The sequence below is a fragment of the Pristiophorus japonicus genome, chromosome 6 (assembly GCF_044704955.1).
Source record: "Pristiophorus japonicus isolate sPriJap1 chromosome 6, sPriJap1.hap1, whole genome shotgun sequence".
Taxonomy (NCBI): Eukaryota; Metazoa; Chordata; class Chondrichthyes; family Pristiophoridae; genus Pristiophorus; species Pristiophorus japonicus.
The window spans coordinates 113,105,653-113,129,285 of NC_091982.1; the positions used below are offsets into that span (position 1 = coordinate 113,105,653).

Consider the following 23,633-nt stretch of genomic DNA (forward strand, 5'->3'; position numbering starts at 1 on the left):
CCTTCCTGCAGGGATGATGGGAAAACTGACAAAGAATCCCCATCACATTGCACTCACATGTATTATAGTCACTGACCAAGAACAGCATTGACAATAGACCGTGAGTGAGCTGTTTGCCTCACCCTCAGTTACAACAGATGCATGGCTGGGGCATTATCCAGGAGAGAATGTATAGGAAACAGAGGCAAACATATCGAAAGAAAAAAACTTTCAAACAGCTAATAAAGTGCAGTCACTGCTGTAATGTAGGAAATGCACAGCCAATTTGCACACAGCAAGCTCCCACAAACAGTAATGACCAGATAACCAATGTTAGTGATGTTGGTAGAGGGATAAATATTGGCCAGAATACCAGGGATAACTCCCGTGTTCTTCTTTGAAATGGTGTCATGGGATATTTTACGTTCACCTGAAAGGGCAGGTGGGTCCTCGGTTGGAAGAAGGGACCGAGGGTAACGTGGCCAAGTTTGCTGATGATACAAAGATGGGAGGAAAACCAATGTGTGAGGAGGACACAAAAAATCTGCAAAAGGACATAGACAGGCTAAGTGAATGGGCAAAAAATTGGCAGATGGAGTATAATATTGGAAAGTGTGAGGTCATGCACTTTGGCAGGAAAAAAAATCAAAGAGCAAGTTATTATTTAAATGGAGAAAGATTGCAAAGTGCTGCAGTACAGCAGGACCTGGGGGTACTTGTGCATGAAACTCAAAAGGTTAGCATGCAGTTGCAGCAAGTGATCATGAAGGCCAATGGTATCTTGGCCTTTATTGCAAAGGGGATGGAGTATAAAAGCAGAGCAGTCTTGATGCAGCTATGTAAGGTATTGGTAAGGTATTGGAGAAGTTATGTTAAACTTGTATCGAACCTTGTTTAGACCACCAAGTGTAGTGCTGCTCACAGTTCTCGTATCCATATTATAAAAAGGATATAGAGACATTGGAGAAGGTGGAAACAAGATTCACAAGAATGATACCAGAACTGAGAGGATATACTTATCAGGAAAGGCTGAACCGATTGGGTCTCTTTTCTCTCGAAAAAAGGCGGCTGAGGGGTGACCTGATCGAGGTTTTTAAGGTAATGAAAGAGTTTGAGTAGACGTAGAGAAAATGTTTCCATTTGTGGTGGAATCCAAAACTAGAGGTCGTAAATATAAGATGATCACTAATAAGTCCAATAGGGAATTCAGGAGAATTTTTTTTAACCAACAAAGTGGTAAGAATGTGGAACATGCTACCAGAAGGAATAGCCTAGATGCATTTAATGGGAAGCTAGATACACACAAGGAGAAAGGAATAGAAGGATCTGTTGATAGGGTAAAATGAAGTCGGGCGGGAGGAGGCACGTGTGGAGCATAAACAGCGGCATAGGCCAGTTGGGCCGAATGGCCAGTTTCTGTGCTGTACACTCAATGTAACATTACCATTGCTGTGGACTGCAGCTCTCTCTGTGCAGGGGAATTGGAGTTCCAGTGTAAACAGGGTACTGTCTGTCTGGAAACCGCAGCTACTGGTCAGAGACTGGTAACTGTAGTATAAATGCAGCATAAATTCCATGAGAGCAGTTTCCTAAAAAGAACCTTAGAATATGCTACTGATTAGAAAGAGATGTTAACTCTTGGGGATATAATGCAACCCATCTTGAATTTATCATGCATTTCATACCCTGTGTTGAAATTTGCCATTCCTTCACTCTCCTCTCAAGCGACAGCACTCACAGCTTCTGCTCATTAACACGAAGTATTTTTTTAATGTCGATCATTATCTGTTTTGGCGATTCATTGGATTAATGGTATGGAACTGAGCCATACAGACTGGTAAGGAACCAAGCACAATTCCTGTTGAGTGCTGAGTTAGATGGTGTCGGTTTGTGGGACTGCTACGGAGTGGCTTAGGTGTCTCCTGGATAGGCAGAAAACATGTCAACTAGATTGCTGATCAATATCCTAATGATGCACTGACCCCAGCTGAGTGTTGGTGTGTAGATATTATGTAAGAATAGGATCAGGCTTGGAGCCCACAGGTTGCAAAGCCTGCCAACAATCATTATCCAGGATTGCACAAGTTGGAAAGTGAAGAGGCTCTGTTGGTCATACTAGTTGAATTGCAGGTCACAGGAAACCTGTGGTCAGGGATGTCGTGACTGATAGTTGAACCATCTGATAACTGAGTAGCTTTCATGCATTGAGCCAATAAAATGTAGTCACCCAAAATGGCAGAGACTGCAAAAATAAATTGAGGAAACTATTGATGGAGCTTGATAAAAAAATGTTAGTTTCAATTTCACACAACCCTTACAGTGACAGAGGGCCCTCTTATAACTTGTTCCCTGAACTGTGTAGCTGTGTACACACCCTGCTGGCTGGCCCAAGACAGGTTGGCCTGGAAATAATGTTACCACTTTCTGTGTAGAACACTCCTCAACCAGCTTCAGGTTCTGTCTCAAGTCAACAGTTGAATGGGGCTTGAATGAAGGTCTCTGTAGTTTATATAAATGGTTTAATTAAATTGTAAACTACCAAATAGATAGACTCACTGCCAGAATAAGTTAACACACATATGCTCTGTGTGTATAAAAGTCCTACTGCTAACAAATCCATCTCATTGCAGTGCCACACCTGTGCCTATTCGTCTCAAGCATATTCATAATCAGCCACAAATTACAATTCATGTTTATAAGTATGAAAGAAGTCATGATCCTGATAACCTATCCTCTCCCTCCAATGGGAGGAGCCAAACACTTACAATTAGCATCTAGTACATCTTAGAATGTTCCAAGCAGCAACAACATTTTAATTTGATTTATTAAGGTTACTTTAAATGTTTTTTGTTAATTTACAGGTTCCAGTGGTTGTGCCCCTTGAACCAGGGGGCACATGGTTGAATTCAATTGGCAAATCACCAGTATTTAAAAGAGTTGTTCCAAGCAACAATTGATCTCTAATTAACCTCAAGATGGCAGTTTCTTCTCCCCTCTCTCCCTCTCCCAAAATAGAGAGCAATCCAAGTCAACAATAATGGAGATAGTGGTTTTAACCTCAAGATGTCTCTAAAAGTAATAGCCTCTAATTGAGCAATTAGACTTCTCTCAATTCCCTCCTAAACTTTACTCTTCACCCAATTCCTGCTCTGAGTACAATTTCACCCTCTTTTGTACAGCACCTCGGGACATTTTGCTACATTAAAGGTGCAGTACTGTAATGTCTGTAAGCTTGTAATTTTTGTAGTTCCACACTGTGGATGTGGACGTATTGTGTACTGCAAGTGCAGGGTTAATAATAAACAGAACCAGGCAGATTTCCGGAGGCTTCCGAGAGAGCTGCCTGCCATGTTAGGAAGCTGTGTGTGTTGTGCTCTGTGAAGATATCACATTTGGCGATTGAGATGGAATTTTTCAGAGCTTAAATTTTGTTGGTGAAGGATTCAGCCAGCCAACAGAGAAACTTTGGAAGTTTCTGTCTTTGGAAAAAAGCTACAAAATCCAAGGAAAAAATACAGCACATGGTGTGAACAGCTAGAGATTAAAATGGCAGGTGTAATTGGACATTCGGGGGAATATAGACACAACCGGGAATGTTTTAAAGCGTATGTGGATTGGCTAGAAATGTATTTCACTGCAAATAACATAATCGAAGTTCCAGACAACATAGTCCAGAACTGGGCTGTGTTGGAACGTAAGAAAGCGATCTTATCGGAGGCGGGTCCGACATTATACGAAACCCTTGTAAATCTGCTTATGCCTGACGAGTCAAAGGACACAACACTTAGATATTTTAACAAAGCAGGAGCAGTACTATAACCCCAAACCGTTAGAAATTACTGAAAGCTATCGTTTCGGGATTCAGAATCAAAAGGCTGATGAATGTATCAGTGATTACATCGTAACATTAAAAAAGCTATCAATGCACTGTAATTGTGGAAACTTTCAAAACCGAGCATTATGGGATCGTTTTGTTTGTGGGGTGATGTGATCAGAAGGAAGTTATTGACGATGGATGACTTGACTTTTGAGATTGCTTGTCAGACAGCGCGGTCGATGGGCATGGCCAAACAATATTCTCGAGAATTAAATAATAATTACAGTCGTCAGTCAACCGAGGTAAATCACCTGCAGGTTCAAGGTAAAAGACGGTGGGGGCCCAAAGTCTCAGAATCTGGAAATTCTAACAGAGCGTCGAAGTCGTGCTATAGATGCCTGGGAGAACACATTGCTCAAAGTTGTCCATACGTGAAGGAAGAGTGTTTCTTCTGCAGAAAGATTGGGCATCTTGCGAAGGCATGCCGACTGAAGGGTAAACCAGCTTTTAAAGCTATGAGTCCAGCGTTCAAAGCTATGAGTAGAAATCACAAGAGACTACATAGCATGGAATAACAACAACAGGACGAGGAGATGTTAGAGTTACACGTCATCAGGAGCACGAGGTTAACAGACAGTGATTTGGAAAGCATCAAAATCCACATAGATGTTGCGGGACTCAAGATACCAATGGAAATTGACATGGGTGCATCCGTGAGTGTAGTACCAGAGTCACTGTACCTCGACAAATTGCGTGATTTCCAACTGGAGAAATCCAAGATAGAGCTGCGAGGCTACTCGGGAGAGAAAATTCCTGTGGTAGGTCGTATCACCGTACCGGTGAAATATAAAGATCAATTTCAGAACTTGCCTCTAATAGTAGTGAAAGGAGACAAGTCAGCCTTACTAGGAAGAAATTGGTTGAACTCACTGATTGGAGTAAGATTTTCTGTGTGGAAGTGAGATTTTCATCAATGGATGAGGTTATCAAGAAGTATCCGAAGGTGTTCTGCGAATCGGGCAGTCCGATCCAAGGCTTCAAGACGAGTGTCAGGGTACAGAAGGACGCTAGATCGGTTTACTACAAGCCACGTTCCATACCATATGCACTCAAGGAGAAAGTTGAGCCAGAACTCAAAAGACTAGAGACTGAGAACATTATTTGAAAGATAGATCGATGTAATTGGGCTACATCCATTGTTGTTGTTCCTAAGTCCGATGGTAAGGTAAGATTATGTGGTGATTATAAAGTAACCGTAAACCAGGTTCTAGAGGGTAATGTCTCCAATACATTGCTGAATATAGAAGATTTGTTCACAATACTGACAGGTGGTCAGATCTTCTCAAAACTGGATCTTATGAATGCCTACTTACAGCTTGAACTAGATGAGGAGTCATGTTTGACTACAAATACTCATCTAGGCCTATATCAATTTAATAGGCTACCTTTCGGAATGTCTCTGCCCCTGCCATATTCCAAGAGGTGCTGAACCAGATTTTGCAAGGTATTGAAGGGGTAGTATGTTATTTGGATGACATACTAATTTCAGCATCAAATAGGCAAATTCATAATAACATATTGAATGAAGTTCTCAAACTGCTAGAGAAGCACAGAGTACGAATGTCTGCTCGTATGTGAGTTATTTAAAAAGTCAGTGGAGTCCTTAGGGTACAGGGTAGACAAAGCTGGTTTACATCCGACCAAGGAAAAACTGGATGCAATCAGAAATGCACCCACTCCCAGGAATGTCACTGAACTTCGTTCATTCTTGGGTCTTTTGAACTATTATGTGAAGTTCCGACCAAATTTGGCTACAGTATTACATCCACTGAATGAACTTTTCAAAAACCAGGTCCATTGGAAGTGGTCAAAAGAATGCGATACAGCATTCAAGGAGTGTAAAAGCTAATTGGTAGAGAGCACCATGTTAGTTCACAATGACATATCTAAGGAGATTAAGCGAGCATGTGATGCCTCTCCGTATGGAGTTGGGGCAGTAATCTCTCATGTATCAAGTAGTGGGGAGGAGAGACCAATTGCTTTTGCTTCACACACTCTCAGTGCCAGTGAGAGTAATTATGTGCAAATTGAAAGGGAAGCTTTGGCATTAATTTTTGGGGTCAAGAAGTTTCACAAATACTTGTATGATCGTAAGTTTACCATCGTTACGGACCATAAGCCGCTAACAGCAATCCTCCATCCAAAGTCCCCAGTTCCAACATTAGCTGCAGCCTGAATGCAGAGATGGGCTTTGATTTTGTCAGCATATACATATGATATTGAATACAGACGATCACAAGTTACACCCAATAGGGAAGAAGTGTTTTATTTTTCATACATTGATGAACTGCCAGTCACAGCTGAAGAGATTGGTAGAGCAACCAAATGTGACCCAGTGATATCAAAGGTGTATGAGTATATTGCAAATGGATGGCCAAACCAGGTAACAGACAAAGATACACATCCATTCTTCATTCGTGGGAATGAATTATCAGTCGATAAAGATTGTATCATGTGGGGTGCAAGAGTGGTTATACCAAATAAATTCAGGTCCAAATTATTAGGAGATCTCCATGACCAGCACCTGGGAATGTGCTTGACCAAGAGTTTTGCATGCAGTTATTTATGGTGGCCAGGTCTTGATAAAGATATAAAGTACATCGTGAGTCAGTGTACGACATGTCAATCGGTAAGCAAGCAACCACCACCAGTACCATTACAGCCATGGAAATGGCTTCCCAGGGTGTGGCAAAGACTACATATTGATTTTGCTGAGTTAGAAGGACAACAATTGTTCATTGTGATTGATAACCATTCGAAGTAGGTTGAGGTGTTTCCAATGTGGAAAATAACAACAAACAAAACATTGGACATTTTGCGAAAATTATTTTCTTCATTTGGCCTCCCTGAAGAAATTGTTTCGGATAATGGACCACAATTTCGTTCAGAAGAATTTGCACAATTCACGAGCAAAAATTGTGTGAAACATACCAAGGTTCCACCATACCACCCTGCTTCAAATGGTGCAGCAGAGCGCACTGTACAAATTGTAAAACGTGCCCTCATAAAACAAATGTTAGATCCAAATCCAAGGAAACGACAGTTGTCATTGGATCACAAATTGGCTAATTTTTTGATTACGTATCGAAATACTCCTCATACAACTACTGGTAGAACACCAGCAGAATTGTTTCTCAAATGACAGCCACGAACCAGATTCTCGTTGTTAAAACCAAATTTGGCACAGTCCGTAGAAGAGGCACAATTAAGACAGAAAGAGAATCATGATAGAAGTAGAGTAAAAAAGAGAAGTGTGAAATTAAATCAGAAGGTAAGAGTGAAGAACCATCACCATAAATGGTTAAAGTGGTTACCAGAAAGAGTGGTGAAGATATGTGGTCCTCGCACATATTTGGTAAAGATGTTTGCTACTGGACAGGTTAGGTTTGTTCATATTGATCATATTTTACCTACAGACATGGAACTGGTTGAAGGTGGGAATGATTCAATTATTTCTGACTCATCAGATAGTTTTGATACACCAGTAGCAAATCCTAAATCCAATGTACTGGAAACAAATCCAGGAGAGAATCAGAATGAAAGTCTGAGTCCGAATCAGGAAAACAAAGAGCCTGAAGTCAGAGTGAATTCAAATGAAAATCAAGAAAATTCCGTGGAGGAAACATAGAAACATAGACATAGAAACATAGAAAATAGGTGCAGGAGTAGGCCATTCGGCCCTTCGAGCCTGCACCGCCATTCAATGAGTTCATGGTTGAACATGCAACTTCAGTACCCCATTCCTGCTTTCTCCCTATACCCCTTGATCCCCCTAGTAGTAAGGATTACATCTAACTCATTTTTGAATATATTTAGTGAATTGGCCTCAACAACTTTCTGTGGTAGAGAATTCCACAGGTTCACCACTCTTTGGGTGAAGAAGTTTCTCCTCATCTCAGTCCTAAATGGCTTACCCCTTATCCTTAGACTGTGACCCCTGGTTCTAGACTTCCCCAACATTGGGAACATTCTTCCTGCATCTAACCTGTCTAAACCCGTCAGAATTTTAAACGTTTCTGTGAGATCCTCTCTCATTCTTCTGAACTCCAGTGAATACAAGCCCAGTTGATCCAGTCTTTCTTGATATGTCAGTCCCGCCATCCCGGGAATCAGTCTGGTGAACCTTCGCTGCACTCCCTCAATAGCAAGAATGTCCTTCCTCAAGTTAGGAGACCAAAACTGTACACAATACTCCAGGTGTGGCCTCACCAAGGCCCTGTACAACTGTAGTAACACCTCCCTTCCCCTGTACTCAAATCCCCTCGCTATGAAGGCCAACATGCCATTTGCTTTCTTAACCGCCTGCTGTACCTGCATGCCACCCTTCAATGACTGATGTACCATTTCACCCAGGTCTCGTTGCACCTCCCCTTTTCCTAATCTGTCACCATTCAGATAATAGTCTGTCTCTCTGTTTTTACCACCAAAGTGGATAACCTCACATTTATCCACATTATACTTCATCTGCCATGCACGCTCCTCAGGATGAGCCTCGAATGAGTGTAAAATCGACACGATGTTTGGAAGGTTCTGTTCGAGAGCGAAGGTATCCTCTTCGAAACAGAAAACAAGTGGTAAAGTTAAATTTGTAAATATGGAAAAAAATAAGTTTATATCCTGTGTTATGTATAAACATGAAAGTTATGTATGATGTTTGTTATAATAACTTCTTCAGTAAGGAGGGAGAAGTGTAATGTCTGTAAGCTTGTAATGTTTGTAGCGCCACACTGTGGATGTGGACATATTGTGTACTGCAAGTGCAGGGTTAATAATAAACAGAACCAGGCAGATTTCCGGAGGCTTCCAAGAGAGCTACCTGCCATGTTAGGAGATGTGTGTGCTGTGCTCTGTGAATACATCACAAGTACAAATGCCAGTTACTATATTAATGTGGTCATTTGCAAGCTATTTTATTATTCCTTTAATTTAAAAATGGCTGAACTCCCATAATATAAGCTATTTAAGTTCAGTTATCACATATCCATACCATCACTAACACCGCCTCCGTAACATCACCTGTCTCCACCTGTGCCTCAGCTCATCTGCTGCTAAAACCCTCATCCACGCCTTTGTTACTCCTAGACTTGACTATTCCAATGCACTCCTGGCTGGCCTCCCATCTTCCACCCTCCGTAAACTTGAAGTTATCCAAAACTCTGCTGCCCGTGTCCTAACTTGCACCAAGTCCCGTTCATCCATCACCCCTCTGCTCGCTGACCTACATTGGCTCCTGGCTATACAACGCCTCGATTTTAAAAATTCTCATCCTTGTTTTCAAATCGCTCTATGGCCTCATCCCTTCCTATCTCTGTAACCATCTCCAGCCCCACAACCCTCCGAAGTATCTTCGCTCCTTCAATCTCTTGTGCATCCCCGATTTCAATCGCTCCACCATTGGGGGCTGTGCCTTCAGCTGCCTGGGCCCTAAGCTCTGGAATTCCCTCCCTAAAACTCTCCACCTCTCTACCTCTCTTTTCTCCTTTAAGACATTCTTTAAAACCTACTGTCATCTGTGCTAATATTGCCTTATGTAGCTTCGTGTCAAATGGTGTTTGATAACACTCCTGTGAAGCGTCTTGGGATGTTTTACTACGTTAAAGGCACTATTTAAATACAAGTTGTTGTTGTCGTAGTTTAATAATTTTGTTCCGTAACATTCAACTGATGGATAACTTAAAATTGTCTTTTCCAGACAGATGGTCCAAATTGACAAGTTTTCACGGTCACACTAACAGGTGTGCTGTTGTGGTGAGTCAGGTTCCACTGCATTAATTGTTTTTCACTTGTGTTTTCCTGTGTAGATTCTGAAGAGCTTTCCTTCCAACAAAAACATCTTCTAAAATGGCTGAAGAAACGACTTGGGCCTCAACAGTCATTCCGAATATCAGTTTGTCAACCTGCCCACCAATTGACGATTTCCGAAATCAAGTCTATTCCACGGTGTACTCCCTCGTCTTCGTGGTGGGCTTGTCAGGAAATGCCTTTGCTCTATTTGTCCTTATAAAAACTTTCAAGCAGAGAACGGCCTTCAATGTCTACATGCTCAACCTGGCAGTGTCGGACATGCTGTGTGTATGCACCTTGCCTTTGCGTGTGGTTTACTATGCTTACAAAGGCAGATGGATTTTTGGGGACTTCTTGTGCAGAATCAGCTCTTACTCTCTCTATGTCAATCTGTACTGCAGCATTTACTTCATGACTGCCATGAGTTTCACTCGTTTCCTGGCCATTGTGTTCCCCGTTAAGAACCTGAAAATAGTGAATGTTAAGAAGGCCAAGATAGTCTGTTTTGCTATATGGATTTTTGTCACTCTTACCTGCTCCCCATTCCTGCTTTCGAGGTCTGAAAGACGTGGAAATAAAACAAAGTGCTTTGAACCTCCAAATGCTGGGGGTAAAAGAGGTCTCAAAAAACTTTTGATCATGAACTATGTTTCACTGGTTTTAGGCTTCATCCTGCCATTCCTCATTATTCTTATTTGTTACACGTTTATCATAAGGACCTTAATGAAAAGCACAGCGGCCATTCACAAGAAGAAAGCATCACGTCGTAAAGCAGTGCATCTGATCATGATCGTGCTGGGCGCCTTCCTGATCAGCTTCATGCCCTATCACGTGCAGCGCACGATACACCTGCAATTCCTCCAGCAGAAGGAGAAGAGCTGCAACGACATTATTTATATGCAAAAGTCAGTGGTGATCACACTCTGTCTGGCAGCCGCCAATACCTGCTTTGACCCGCTCTTGTACTTCTTCTCCGGGGAAAACTTTAGACGCAGACTCACCAGTTCCTTTGCGAGAAAATCGTCTCTGTCAAGCAATCATCTGTCGAACAAAAGGAAGCGCTCGTTAATGCGCATCGAACAGGACAAATCTGATGAAGACCCCTTCAATCCTGCTGCTGGGATGGGCAAAAGCAACAGCAATGAAAACTAAAGCCAATGCCACAATGCAAGGTGCACAGAATAGGGCCTTTCACGTGTGAAACATCTTTTGCCACAATAGTGTTTGCATCACACAAAGCAAATACAAACCAAATGCCTAGATTCAATGTGTAGGGACAAAGCTTAAAGGACACTTCCTGATTGTGGTGTTATTTGCAGCTTTTATTTTACTTTGTTGTAACTGTTACCACCATCCTCAAAAAACAGATATTCAGAATTCTTTAAAGAAGCACTGTCTCCACACAAACCTTTTTTGTTTGTTTGCAAGCAGACAGGTATGTTGAATGTATCTGGAAAGCTGAACTCGATGCTTCTTGTATAGATTACTGATCGGGTGTATTATATTTAGTTTTGGGCGTTCTACCTCCCAATGGACATTGATGTGGTAGTGAGGGTTCCGAAAGGATTAATGGTGATGATTGCCAGACCTGGGGATCCATGTTAGGCTTATGAGCACAGAGTTACAGCACTTAAACTTTCTTTCATTGGAGAAAGGTTAAGATGGGAGGCAATCCAATTCTTTTAAACTCAGAGGGGTCTATGATGTAGACTTAAACAGGCTGCTTGACTGGGATGCTGAGCCGGGACTAGAGGGCACAGGTATAAAATGAACAAGCCTCAAGCAAAGACGAGAGGAGTTGATTCCTCCTCAACATGGTGGACAAAGGGAACATGCTACCAGAATTATTGATTAAATCCTTGAAAAAGAAGTCAAGGAACTCCTTGGTTGATAGCAAGATTCAAGTTTATAGGGTTAATTGTAAAGGATTGTTTGGCACTTATAGAGGACAGCCAGCTAAGTTGACAAGTGAAGATTAAGGTCCTCGGAGGACTCGTTGGACACACTTGCCTTAGCGTTATGCTCTTTTAAATAAATATGCAGTAATGGAATTCAAGGAATGACAGATGATGATGAAAATGCACTGACTTAAATTGATGTAGCAGCCAAAATTGAACTAAAAGTAAATGCTTGGCACGTTTATATGTGAAACAGTTAGTGAGGCTGCTAGTATTTCCAGTTCTCTCCATCAGATCAACAAGTGTATTCAGCGAATTGGCAGCAACACCGAAACAGCTGTATAGATAGATATATGTTTAGGTGTGAAAAACAATCACACTTGTTGTCTCTACCAACCCACCCATCAGGAAACTGCCGAGATCGATTGCAATGCTGGTTTCACAACATGCCTATTTGTACTCTCCATTGAAACCAGTTGCAGAGCAGTATCAGCCAGGGTGTTCCTCCTTCTCCCATGCATTTCCCACCCGGGGAGTTAGGTTGAAATTACCCCTTACTTTTCTGGATATGGGTGTCTTTGATTTTGGGGGGGAAATCTATACAGGTCACGGAGTCGAATTGCAGAATTTGTGTTGGGTGAGATATCACAGGAAGTGCTGATCATTTATGGCTTTGTCTCCATTCGCGGAAAGCATCGCTCTGCGTCCCATGTGCTGATATTCCTGCACGGAGATGTGTAATATAGACACGGCAGAGAACCGTCAGTTCGGGTTGACTAGTTAAGGGAGAATTAATTAAGAAAAAGAAAGATAAAAGGAAAAATTCTAAATGAAGTTCCTTTGTAAACAACAATGTAACTTGGATTTATAGCCATAATGTGCCTTTCTATTTACTGTACGTTCAGCCCATTAGAAGGTAAAGTATGTATTTCTGTAAATGTTAATTTGTTATCAAGATCTTTTTATTTGCGCAATCGTATTGAAGGAACACCAACCATCATTTTGTTAAGCTGACTTATAATATCAGAATGTTCTATTTTTATATTTCGTAAATGTCATTACGTTTGTTATAATGAAACAGGTAGCAAGTTTAACCATTAATCCTTATTTTATATTTAGCTTTTTTCAGCAACAAAAAAATAAAGATGTTTTTCTCCCCATGTTTGGGTCTTCTTGCACTCTGCAACATCTCCTGACTGAAAGTCATCATCATAGGCAGTCCCTCGAATCGAGGATGACTTGCTTCCATGTCAAAAAGTTCACAGGTATTTCAATGAAGGACCTAAAATTCCAGGTCCGAACTAAATCTTGAAGGGTGGAAGATGCCTGTGTGTGGAGTTTTTTTTTAACGCGTTGCACACCAGCCACTACACGGGCTTGACAGAGCTAGGTCTTGGCCCAGTAGCAAGGATTAACCAAGATGACTGGAGACCAGCTCTGCTGCACGGACCTAGTGCGCGCACATATCAGAGTGTGGACTGGCCCGTCCTGCCCCTGGGCCCTTGGCTCTTCTGGGCCCCGAACTCACACCTCTCCGGCTGTCGGGATGATTGGCTGCCTGCCTGTGCTGCTCTGTGTGACTGGGCCTTATCTGTCAATCTCAACTCTCTCAGTCTCCCCCCAGTTTCTGAGGAAGGACCTGGCCTCCGCTTGGCTCTCCCTGACGATACCGCTGCGATTGGAAATGTGACAGGTGGAACACCTTTCCTATAAACCTGCATTCCATTTCTCTCCAGTAAGGTTTGCTGGTGCAACGTGTCAGCTGTGGCTCAGTGCCAGAACTCTTGTCTCTGGGTTAGGAGTTCAAGTGCCACTCCAGAGACTTGAGCACAAAATCTCGGCCTGACACTTCATTGCAGTACTGAGGGAGCATTGGACTGTCGGAGGTGCCGCCTTTCACCGGAGATGTTAAACTGAGGCTACCGTCTGCACTCTCAGGTGGACAGAAACGATTCTATGCCACTATTTTGAAGAAGAACAGAGGAGTTCTCCCCAGTGTCCAGGCCAATATTTATCCCTCAACCCACATTAAGAGTTAACCACTTTGTTGTAACTAAAACAGATTAGAGTCATTGGCCCGATATTCACGGAGAGAAGGTGTTAGATCTCTTAATTTCCAATGAAATGCGATCGCCGATTATAGTTTTAATGTAACTTTATTCTAGCAGCAGCAACAAGCTCTTGGCTTTAAGCCAGGCCTTTGTCCTTCTGAGACCACATGGCCAAAATGGCTGTACTTATACCTGGTTCAATTTACAGAAAAGAACTCGCCTTCTTTGACCTTATTGGCTCAATTGATAGTCTGTTAACCTTTAATTGGCTCGCTACCCAAGGTCCTAAAATGTCAAGTTAATTGATGACTTAATGCAATGTGGTCTGTGTTTTCTCAAAACTGCAGCCAGGCTGCAGAGCTTGAATTCTCCATCAGAAGGGATGGTGTGGGGGGAGGAGTTCAGGAAGAGAAACCTGGAAGTGCAGACGTGAACTGCAGGATATATTTTAAATTTATTCACCAGACTTCCTGCCCGACAGCCAGTCTGATTGATAGGCTACCTGCCTGCCTTTCGGGTGGGAAAGCCTGCAGCACAAGGTCATATCTGAGAGGGAGAGATCACGGGGAAGGGGGGCACCATGTGGTCGGGAGAAAGACATCATGATCTGGGCGAGGCGAGATCTTGTTCGGGAGGCAGATCATGTATGGGGGCAGATCGTGTTCAGGGGGCGAAATTTTGTTTGCGGGGGCAGGATCCTGCTCGTGGACAGTTCTTGCTTGGTCAGCCAATCGTGGGCAGGGAAGCAGGTAAGCTTGTTGCACCTGGAGGAAACACTCCTGCTCCTTCTGGCCCACAAGCAGTTCTGTAAATGCACTTACTTTATCGATCTGGCCTTTTTAAAAATTCATTCATTTGATGTGGGCATCGCTGGCAAGGCCAGCATTTATTGCCCAATTGAACTTGAGAAGGTGAGCTGCCATTTCAGAGGGCAGTTACGAGTTAACCACATTGTTGTAAGTCTGGAGTCACATATAGGCCAGACAGGGTAAGGGCGGCAGATTTCCTTCCCTAAAAGGATATTAGGGAATCAGATGGGTTTTTATGACAAACCGGTAGTTTCATGGTCACCATAACTGATGCTAGCTTTTTTTAAATTCCAGATTTATTTACTGAATTTAAATTCCCCAGCTGCCATGGTGGGATTTGAACTCATGTCTCTGGATCATTAGTCCAGGCCTCTGGATTACTAGTCTAGTAGCATAATCATTATTATACCGTACCCCGCCTCTTTTATTGTGGCCCAGGAAACCTGGGGCTAAACTTTTCCGAGAGCCCCTCAACGCCCGATTGCCCGCCCAGAAAAAACGCTAACGTTTTGGAAGAAACGCTGGAGAAAATTTCCATTAATAGGTTAAAAATAATCGCCCGGCAAGAAAATGGATCTTGCACCATTATTCTCGGAGATTTCTCGATGGTTAAAGGGGAAACTTAAGTAAAACGGGCGGTTCTTAAAATGTTTTTAAAAATTTAGTCCGAGGCTGCGATTGGGCCTAGAGAGGAGGGAAACTTAAAAAGTGTTCACAAAAAAAAAGTTACAAAACATTCCCAAGACACCTTTAAACCTAATCGCGATTTTACAATTTAAAACAAAATAAAGAATCTTTAACTTACCTTTCTTTGCAGAGTACTCACCTACTGCTCTATTTAAGCAGAATGGTTTCCTCAGCGATCTGGAGGGGCTTCCGTTGAGGCCAAACTTATGCCCTGGCGATTTTCTCGGCGGTGCATGTCGGCGATTTGGTCCCGGCCGGTGTTTTCAGATTTGGGCGATAACATTGAAAAACTAAGTGGGAAACTTTCGCTGGGCTAGAAAATCGCCGAGAACCCGCCGAAAATGAAGGGGAAAGTTTGGTCTCCATGGGCTAAAAATAAAAAAAATGTCTAAATATAGGCATGCAACCTCCTTAAAAGCTATTACCAACCAACCCGCCTCCTGAGAGCGGAATGGCCGGCCACTCCCGACCCACCTCCTGCCTCCTGAGAGCGGATTGGTCGCCCACTCCCAAACTGGCTCCTGCCTCCTGAGAGCGGATTGGTCGCCCACTCCCGACTCGCCTCCTGAGAACGGATTGGTCGGCCACTTCTCACCCGATCCGAACCCACCTATTCTTGGGGGTTAACATTACCGCCAACCTCATAGCTGTTTGTGGGATCTTGCTGTGTGAAGACTGGCTGTTGCGTTTTTCTACATTACAACAGTGATTACACTTCAAAAGTACTTCATTGGTTGTGAAGCACTTTGGGACGTCCTGAGGTCATGAAAGGCGCGATGTAAATGCAAGGTATTTCTTTTTACAACAATTTGTTTCTTCAACGGGACAGCCTAATATTTGTTTGCATCTAACAGTTTTATGCAAGCTACCAAGAGGTTAATCAGAGTCCAGAACAAAGAAATGGTTCCTTCAGCATTAATTTGGTGAATACAATTCCTGTGTTCTTGAGCTCTGATGCATTTGTTCACCTCAATCTCTCCTTTAACTGTTGGGTAATATTGTCACACAAAAAAAGTGATTGTTGACAATCAGAGATAATATATACTGTGTTACTACACAGCTAATACACAAATGTAAGCTGTATATTATAATGTCAAGACAGACTTACTCTGAAATTATTCTTGACAATAATAGCCAGCAAATGCTTATATATATATGCATGCCATTATTTCGTCTGTGATTGTATCAGAGACATTAATACAGTTGAAATAAATAGTTTAAAGGCTTCATTAAAATAGTGGACAGAGTCTATGGTATAAACATGTTAAACATTCATTGACCAGTGTATTTTAAAGTGTATGGACAAGATACACGACTATGGGGGTAATTTTAACTTCGTGCCATGGCGCCGCATGGACAGTATCCGACCAGCCGCCCATTGCACACCTCACCCGATTCTCATTTTCATTGACTTGACTGGAAACGAAAATCAGCAGAGGCATATAATGGACGGCCATTATGACATCATCAGTTACAATTGCCCCCAATGTGGTTAAGATAGTCGCAGATTCTACAAGACAGCAGTGACTCAAGCTCAGGCCAAGATTTTACTAGGGGTCAGCGGGCGCTATCGGAAGCGGATCGGATGAGAAAGTGGGGTTTTTTCCCATCGCAGTTCGGGACTCCACTATGAACCCACCACCACACGCCTTTCCTCGATGTCGGGTCTGTCAGCGCTGAGGTGGGGGACCCAATTCCAGTAATAATGACCTTGTTTAGAGATCATTAAGAATACATTTGAGCCCACCTTTTGATTTTGCGTGCTCGCCCACGAGGTCCTTGCTGCTCGGGGATCACGTCTGTCAAGCTGAGGCGGGAATTCAGTGGCCATTGAATCAGCTTTTGAGTTGACAGCTTCAAGTGCACAGTAAAAGCTCCCACCTTACAGAGATAACTTCCCTCAGCCACAAGCTCTTCCTCACTGCATTTCCACAACTGATTCACCATGCTGCAAGTCTTTGTACAAGTCTCCATTCAGTCTGACCACATTACCTCTCTCACCATTGACAGATTGCTTCTGTCATCTCCACTTCACCTACCATCTATTCCATCAGCATAGGTACTGTTTATACTCTCTCACCTTGGTCCTCAGAATCTCACCATGATCATCCCCAATACCAGCATCACCAGGCACACCAGCAGCACCAACAACAACACCAACCTACTCCGCAATCAACTGATGCTGCACAGGACACAGGGCATCAGCACCCGACCACATTGCTGCCCGGGGGGGCCAGGGATGGCCTCATCATGGCCGGATTTACTTCATTTAACTTGACACTGTACATCCTGGCTGCCTCATGATGCGCCAGGTTAGCACCACCCCACACCAACACAATAAAGCATCCCTACAATGCGCAAACCATTCCTTTCACACTCATCACCATTGCGGGAGATACCGTTATGTCTCACCATTCACTGAAACTCACTAAGCCACTTCCAAAGGTGCACACAAATCTGTCCAAGAACGCAAAGTGTTGGAAATAAAGATTTTAATGTTTGACACCATATTAACAAAAGCTTTACACAAACATTGCATAAAACACCCAAGTGCCTAGCCTTGTGTGTTGTTAGCTGGTACGATTGCACGAGGATGAGGATGAGTGTGAGGGGTGGCTAGTGAGATGCGGAAGTGATAATATAGATAGAGAGGGATGGGTGGAGGTGCAAGGTAAGTTGGTGTGAGTAAGGATGTGCAGGAGTAGGGTAGGGAAGGCCGAGTGATAGGAATGTGATGAGAGGCACAGCAGGATGAGGTTGAGTGTGACTTTGTACTAACGTTTTGTGATCTAATGAGATCATTGAAATGTTTGCGGTGCTGCACCCAGTTCCTCCTGATGACGTCCCTGCTTGTGCCCTCTTCTGCACTGTGCAACCAAACTGTATTGATCACTTGGGGAGGTCTCTTCCGCCAAAGGGAAGAGGACCTCCCTGCGTGCTGTGACTCCCTCCATAAGCGTTTGGAGGGAGTCGTGGGTGAGCCTGGGTGCAGCTCGATGCCTTTCTGCAGTGGTTATCAGTGTTTGCAGCACCTCCATGCTGTGTAACACTGACAGCACAAATGTCCAAATAAATTTTGACTTTAAGGAAACCGGCTTTAACAGGTTCCCCGCCCAGAGGTCAGCCTGATTGCCAAGCTTAGCTTCCAGTTGGGTGGGGAGCACTCCGGAGGAGGCGGCAGCTACAGGTAAGTCATCTGCTGCTGCTAGTGGGGGCATGAGGAGAAGGGTAGAGTGTGAAACCTGACCCCGTGAGGTGGTGCAACCCCGAGGGGGGTCTGAATTCCAGAAAGGGTCAAATCCACGACCTGGGCGTGTATGGGGGTTGGGTGCGGGGGAAGAGTCTGATAGGGGGTATCCTGGGGGGCCAGGGGAAAGTACTGACCTTCTCCCCAAAGCTCTTCTCGCCTTCCTTTAGCTGCCAGGTTTCCAGAGGCCTGGGAAACACGGCCGGCCAGGGTTAAATCAGAGGCTCCCAGCCTCATTAAAATATTTAATTGGTCAACCTACCTCCTGGGAGCGGGTTGGTTGGCCCGCCCCTTATCCACTAAACCCAGAAGTAGGCAGGTTGGGATCAGATTTGAGTGTTTTTAAATTTTGATATCTCACCCGACTTTACCTGAACCGCTTCAATGCTGAAATGACTGGGACTCTATAAGCTGAGCTGCCGATCCATATCCCCTCCATTCTAAGGAACACATTCATCCATCTGCAGAACATCTCCCATCTCTGCCTATACCTGAGCTGCCTGCTGCTGAACATAACTGCATAAGAAATAGGAGCAGGAGTTAGCCATTCGGCCCTTCAAGCCTGCTCAACTCCACTTTCCTGCACTATCCCCATATCCATTGATTCCCTTAATATCCAAAAATCTATTGATCTCTGTCTTGAATATACTCAATGACTGAGCCTCCACAGCCCTCTGGAGGAGTGGAGAATTCCAAAGATTTACCACCCTTTGAGTGAAGAAATTTCTCCTCATCTCAGTCCTCAATGGCCAGTCACTTATTAACAAAGGTAATAGAGTCTTAGTGACTAAGGTGACATCAGGGAAAAATAGAAAAAAGTTAAAGCTAAGAGCACTATATCTGAATGCGCAAAGCATTCACAACAAAATAGATGAATTAATAGCACAGATAGAAATAATTGGGTTTGATCTAAAAGGAGACGTAGTTGCAGAGTGAACAAGATTGGGAACTAAATATTCCAGGATACTTCACTTTTAGAAGAGATATGCAAATTGAAAAAAGAGGTGGGGGTATCCCTGATAGTAAAGGATGTTAGAAAGACAAAGGGAATTAAAGCTCAGTTTGTGCAGCTTTTGTGAGTCTTAAAAAAGCCATTGATTCTGTTAACCTTGTGGATGGTGCTGGCTGATTTAGCCTGTACCAAACAAGGGTCTTGGATTGTTTCAGCTGTTTTACAGTGGCACCATTAACTTTTATTCATGTTGGAAACCAATGAATCCTGACAGGTGTTAGTCAAGCATGCAAATGACTCCAGAAATTCAATCCGATTAGGGACAGAATTATGGACAGAATTTAATGGCAATGATAACTCGGTGCCCAGATAGAACTGACATTAATGATACCTTCATCACCAGTGTGTGTAATACTAATGATATGCTCATTCTTACTGAAAATGAACAGCATCTATTGGATTTCCCAGTTATCAAGTTTACAATGAGAATCAACTGGCCTTAGATGAAAGCAGTGGGCTTCTGTGACAGCCTTCATTAACTGCTTGTCCGCAACTTTAAAATGTTATCTGTTATATTAGTTCTTCTGTCATGATAACAACATCCTCCATGACAAAGACATTACTGTACAAGTAAAACAAAGAATTAGTCTTGCTGGATCTATCATGGCAAGCCTTCAACAGCATCTTTCACCTCCCTGTCACATAACGTGCATTACTGTACACCACCAAAACCTGAACTCCAGTTGGGGCCCAGATCAGCCTTTGACATATAATCTCAACATCTTGTACTCTGCATCAACTGGCAACAGCACAGCACCAGTATTATTATCTGTCAATATTATTAACTTTGTTCCATTACCTGAAACACTGGCTAACTGATCCTGTTCCTACTGTGGGCCTTCTGCTTGATGGTCTTCAGATCTTTTCAACCTGTGACTACCAACAAGGGAGTGCCTACAAGGTCGATCAAGTTCTCACTAGCTGATTAACACTTAAAGTCACGAGATTTCATCTGCAAACTACCTAGTCAACATCACATAGAAAAGAAGTACTTGGTGCCATCTTATTTATCAGAAGGAATTTCTTCTCTCTGAGGGTTGTAAATCTATGAAATTTTTTGCCCCAGAGGGCTGGGTCATTGAATATATTTAAGGCGGAGATAGACAGATTTTTGAACGATAAGGGAATAAAGGGTTATGGGGAGCAGGCAGGAGAGTGGAGCTGAGTCCATGAACAGTTCAGCCATGATCTTACTAAATGGCGGAGCAGGCTCAAGGAACCAGGTGGCCTACTCCTGCTCCTGTTTCTTATGTTCTTATGAGTCTATTACGACTCCATCAACCACATGGAATTGATCGCTGGTTTGCATTGGTGTCACTGTTACCAAATGTGTACTGGGAACCATATGGACTTGTCTTAACCCATGAACGGACTGATTTATAGTGAGTTAGTGTGACCATTTGTACCAGTGTTGATTTAAAAATAATAGAATGACATTTATTAACAGATGCCCATGTCATCATGGACTACAGTGAAATCGACTAGAAGAAGTCAAAATGCTACATGTTTCTCACTTATTCAAGAGGTATGTATGGCTGACCCCACCACAGTATGCATCTGTTTTCAGATAAATACATCACAGCATTTACTGTGGGCTACCCAATGCTGGTACATTATTGCTCTAGAAAAACTTTCCTAGACACACTTTGTTACAACATGTATATTAACACAAAGCTCCACTGAGCAAACTTTTTCTCTTAGCAAAAGATCCGTTAAAGTGAGAAGAGGCTCCACTGATGGTCTACTCAGTAAGGACACCACTAATTGTAACATCAAATCATACACACCAGAAGGTCCCAGCTTTGAATGCTGGTCTGTGCGGAATTTCTTGATCTCAGCCAAGGAGGCACTTGGTGTACTACAAGTAGCCCCAGTACCATCTACAAGATGCACTGCAGCAACTCGCCAAGGCTTCTTCAGCAGCACCTCCCAAACCTACGACCTCTGCCACCTAGAAGGACAAGGGCCGCAGGCGCATGGGAACACCACCACCTCCAAGTTCCCCTCCAAGTCGCACATCATCCTGACTTGGAAATATATCACCGTTCCTTCATCATTGCTGGGTCAAAATCCTGGAACTCCCGAACTAACAGCACTGTGGAAGTACCTTCACCACACGGCCTGCAGCAGTTCAAGAAAGCGGCTCACCACCACTTTCTCTAGGGCAATTAGGGGTGGACAATAAATGCTGGCCTTGCCAGCGACGCCCACATCCCCTGAACGAATAAAAAAAAGCATCCCTTGGCTAGGGACTGGAAAAATCATCTCGAACTTTCACTCCTCATAGCTATCTGACTCCATTACTGAGGTATTAATTATTAGTTTTATGCTCTCGCTTTGTCAACAACTCTTGCCACATTCAGAGCATTCCTGTGGCAAATGCCTGTACACAGATGCCTCCAGCAATAGTAGATGAGTTGGCCTAAAGCCATGGGATCTGAAGTTTCAAATGGTTTGAGTTTCAGCCTTGTAATTAATGATAATGGGCTCCATTTTCCCCAGTTATCTGCGCCGTTTTTTTGGCGTGCACCGATATTTTTGCCGTAAATCAAAATCTCCAAGTTTCCCCAAAGTTTCTGCGTCAGCGTAACTGAGTTAGTTACGATTTTTTTAGATTAGTATTTTTTTGCATCATAGGGGGCGGAACCTGATGTCTGCGCCAGTTTTTCACATTTAAGCAAATTTGGCCAACTTACATTTTTCCTAGGACGGCATATGAGACCACTCCCAAAAAACCTTCTGGGCGCTTAAGAAAACCAGCGCACATTAAAAAATCGGCGGAGAAAGATGCCATTGTTTTTAGGTGAATTTTTGTAGGGAGTCAAGAAGACAAAGAATATGCATCACGAAGCATAGTTTTTTCAAAGTCAAAAGGGAGAAAATGGAAGTCTAATGCAATTCTTTAATTTTTGATTTTTTTTCAAAGTACCACGCTACCACCGAACGTCTCCTCACTGAGCTCAAGGGTTGAAGCATCGCTCCCTCGCCCAGACAAAGGGGCTTAGTGGTCGGCTTCAAAGAAGCGCACTGGGGTGTGGGGCAGGGTGGAAGCCAAACTGATAGGATGAGAACCCTTATACATACAGCACTTTCAAAGAAGCCCGGGGTGGGGAGGCGGGAGGGGAGTGGAAGCCGAGCCCCTGTGTCCGGGTGAGGGAGCGATTCTACCGGCCGACCCTCGAGCCCAGTGAGGAGACGTTCAGTCGGTGGTGGGGTGGTACTTTGAAAAGAATAAAAAATTAAAGAATTGCATCAGACTTCGTTGCCCCAAATGTCCTCATTTGAATGCCTAGCGTCCCGTTCTAAGCAAGCCTACTGCACACACGCAGACCTGGGTGTAGTCCATACTAGGGTGTCGAGATTGGGGAGAGAGGGAGGAGAGAAGCTTTAAGTCCTTGTCCTGCTGTTTTGAACTTCTTGCAAAGCTACAATTTAATTATGGGGGCAATGCTAACAATGCCATACCTGGTCCAAGCCTTCTGCATGATGGTGCTGCAGAGGAGACTATTGATTCGACATCAGCGCATGAGGAACCTCAGAGCATGTAGGATGATGGGCAGGAGGCCTTACCCACATCGGGTATATTGAGACAGGTGTTCATACCTGCACCTGAGTGATGTAGATTGTGTCAGAAGGCTTCGTTTCCGCAAAGAAGTTGTAACCGAGATCTGAGAGTTAGTAAAAGCAGACCTGCAACCTAGAAGCACCAGGAGGACTGCTTTGTCAGTTGAAGTGAAGGTTACAGCTGCACTTTCATTCTATGCATCTGGATCATTCCAGGCCACAACTGAGGATGTGTGTGCCATTTCTCAACATGCAACACATATCTGCATTTGGCAGTTGACTGCTGCACTATATGCCTGGAGGAATGACTACATAACGTTCCCTATGACCGCCCATGCATGACAGGACTGTGGGCTTCTCCAGGGTTGCTGGCTTCCCAAAGGTACAGGGCTGCATTGATTGTACCCACTTCGCCTTGCGAACACCTTTGGAGGATTCCGAGATGTACAGGAACAGAAAAGGCTTCCACTCTGTGAATGTGCAGCTCGTGTGTGACAACATGCATTGCATCATGTCAGTTGATGCGAGATACCCTGGGAGTACCCATGATGCTTTCATCCTACGCAAGAGCATTATATCCGTCATGTTTCAGCAGCAGCCAGAAGGGTAGAGCTGGCTGCTGGGAGACAAAGGGTACGGCCTTGCCACCTGGCTCATGACACCCCTACGCGTAACCCGGACGGAAGCCGACCGGGAATACAACATGTCGCACATTGCGACGAGCA

General features: G+C 43.6%; 1 protein-coding gene across 1 annotated transcript in view; it reads left to right on the plus strand.

Annotated features, from left to right (window-relative positions):
- The window catches only part of LOC139265215 (cysteinyl leukotriene receptor 1-like), a 53,301-nt gene extending 40,611 nt beyond the window's left edge, over positions 1-12,690 (plus strand). The window contains exon 2 of the mRNA XM_070882139.1: positions 9,658-12,690. Within this exon, the coding sequence (XP_070738240.1) occupies positions 9,698-10,792 (1,095 nt within the window). The 5' untranslated portion in view covers positions 9,658-9,697 and the 3' untranslated portion in view covers positions 10,793-12,690. The remainder of the gene's footprint in view (positions 1-9,657) is intronic.
- The last annotated feature ends 10,943 nt before the right edge of the window (positions 12,691-23,633 follow it).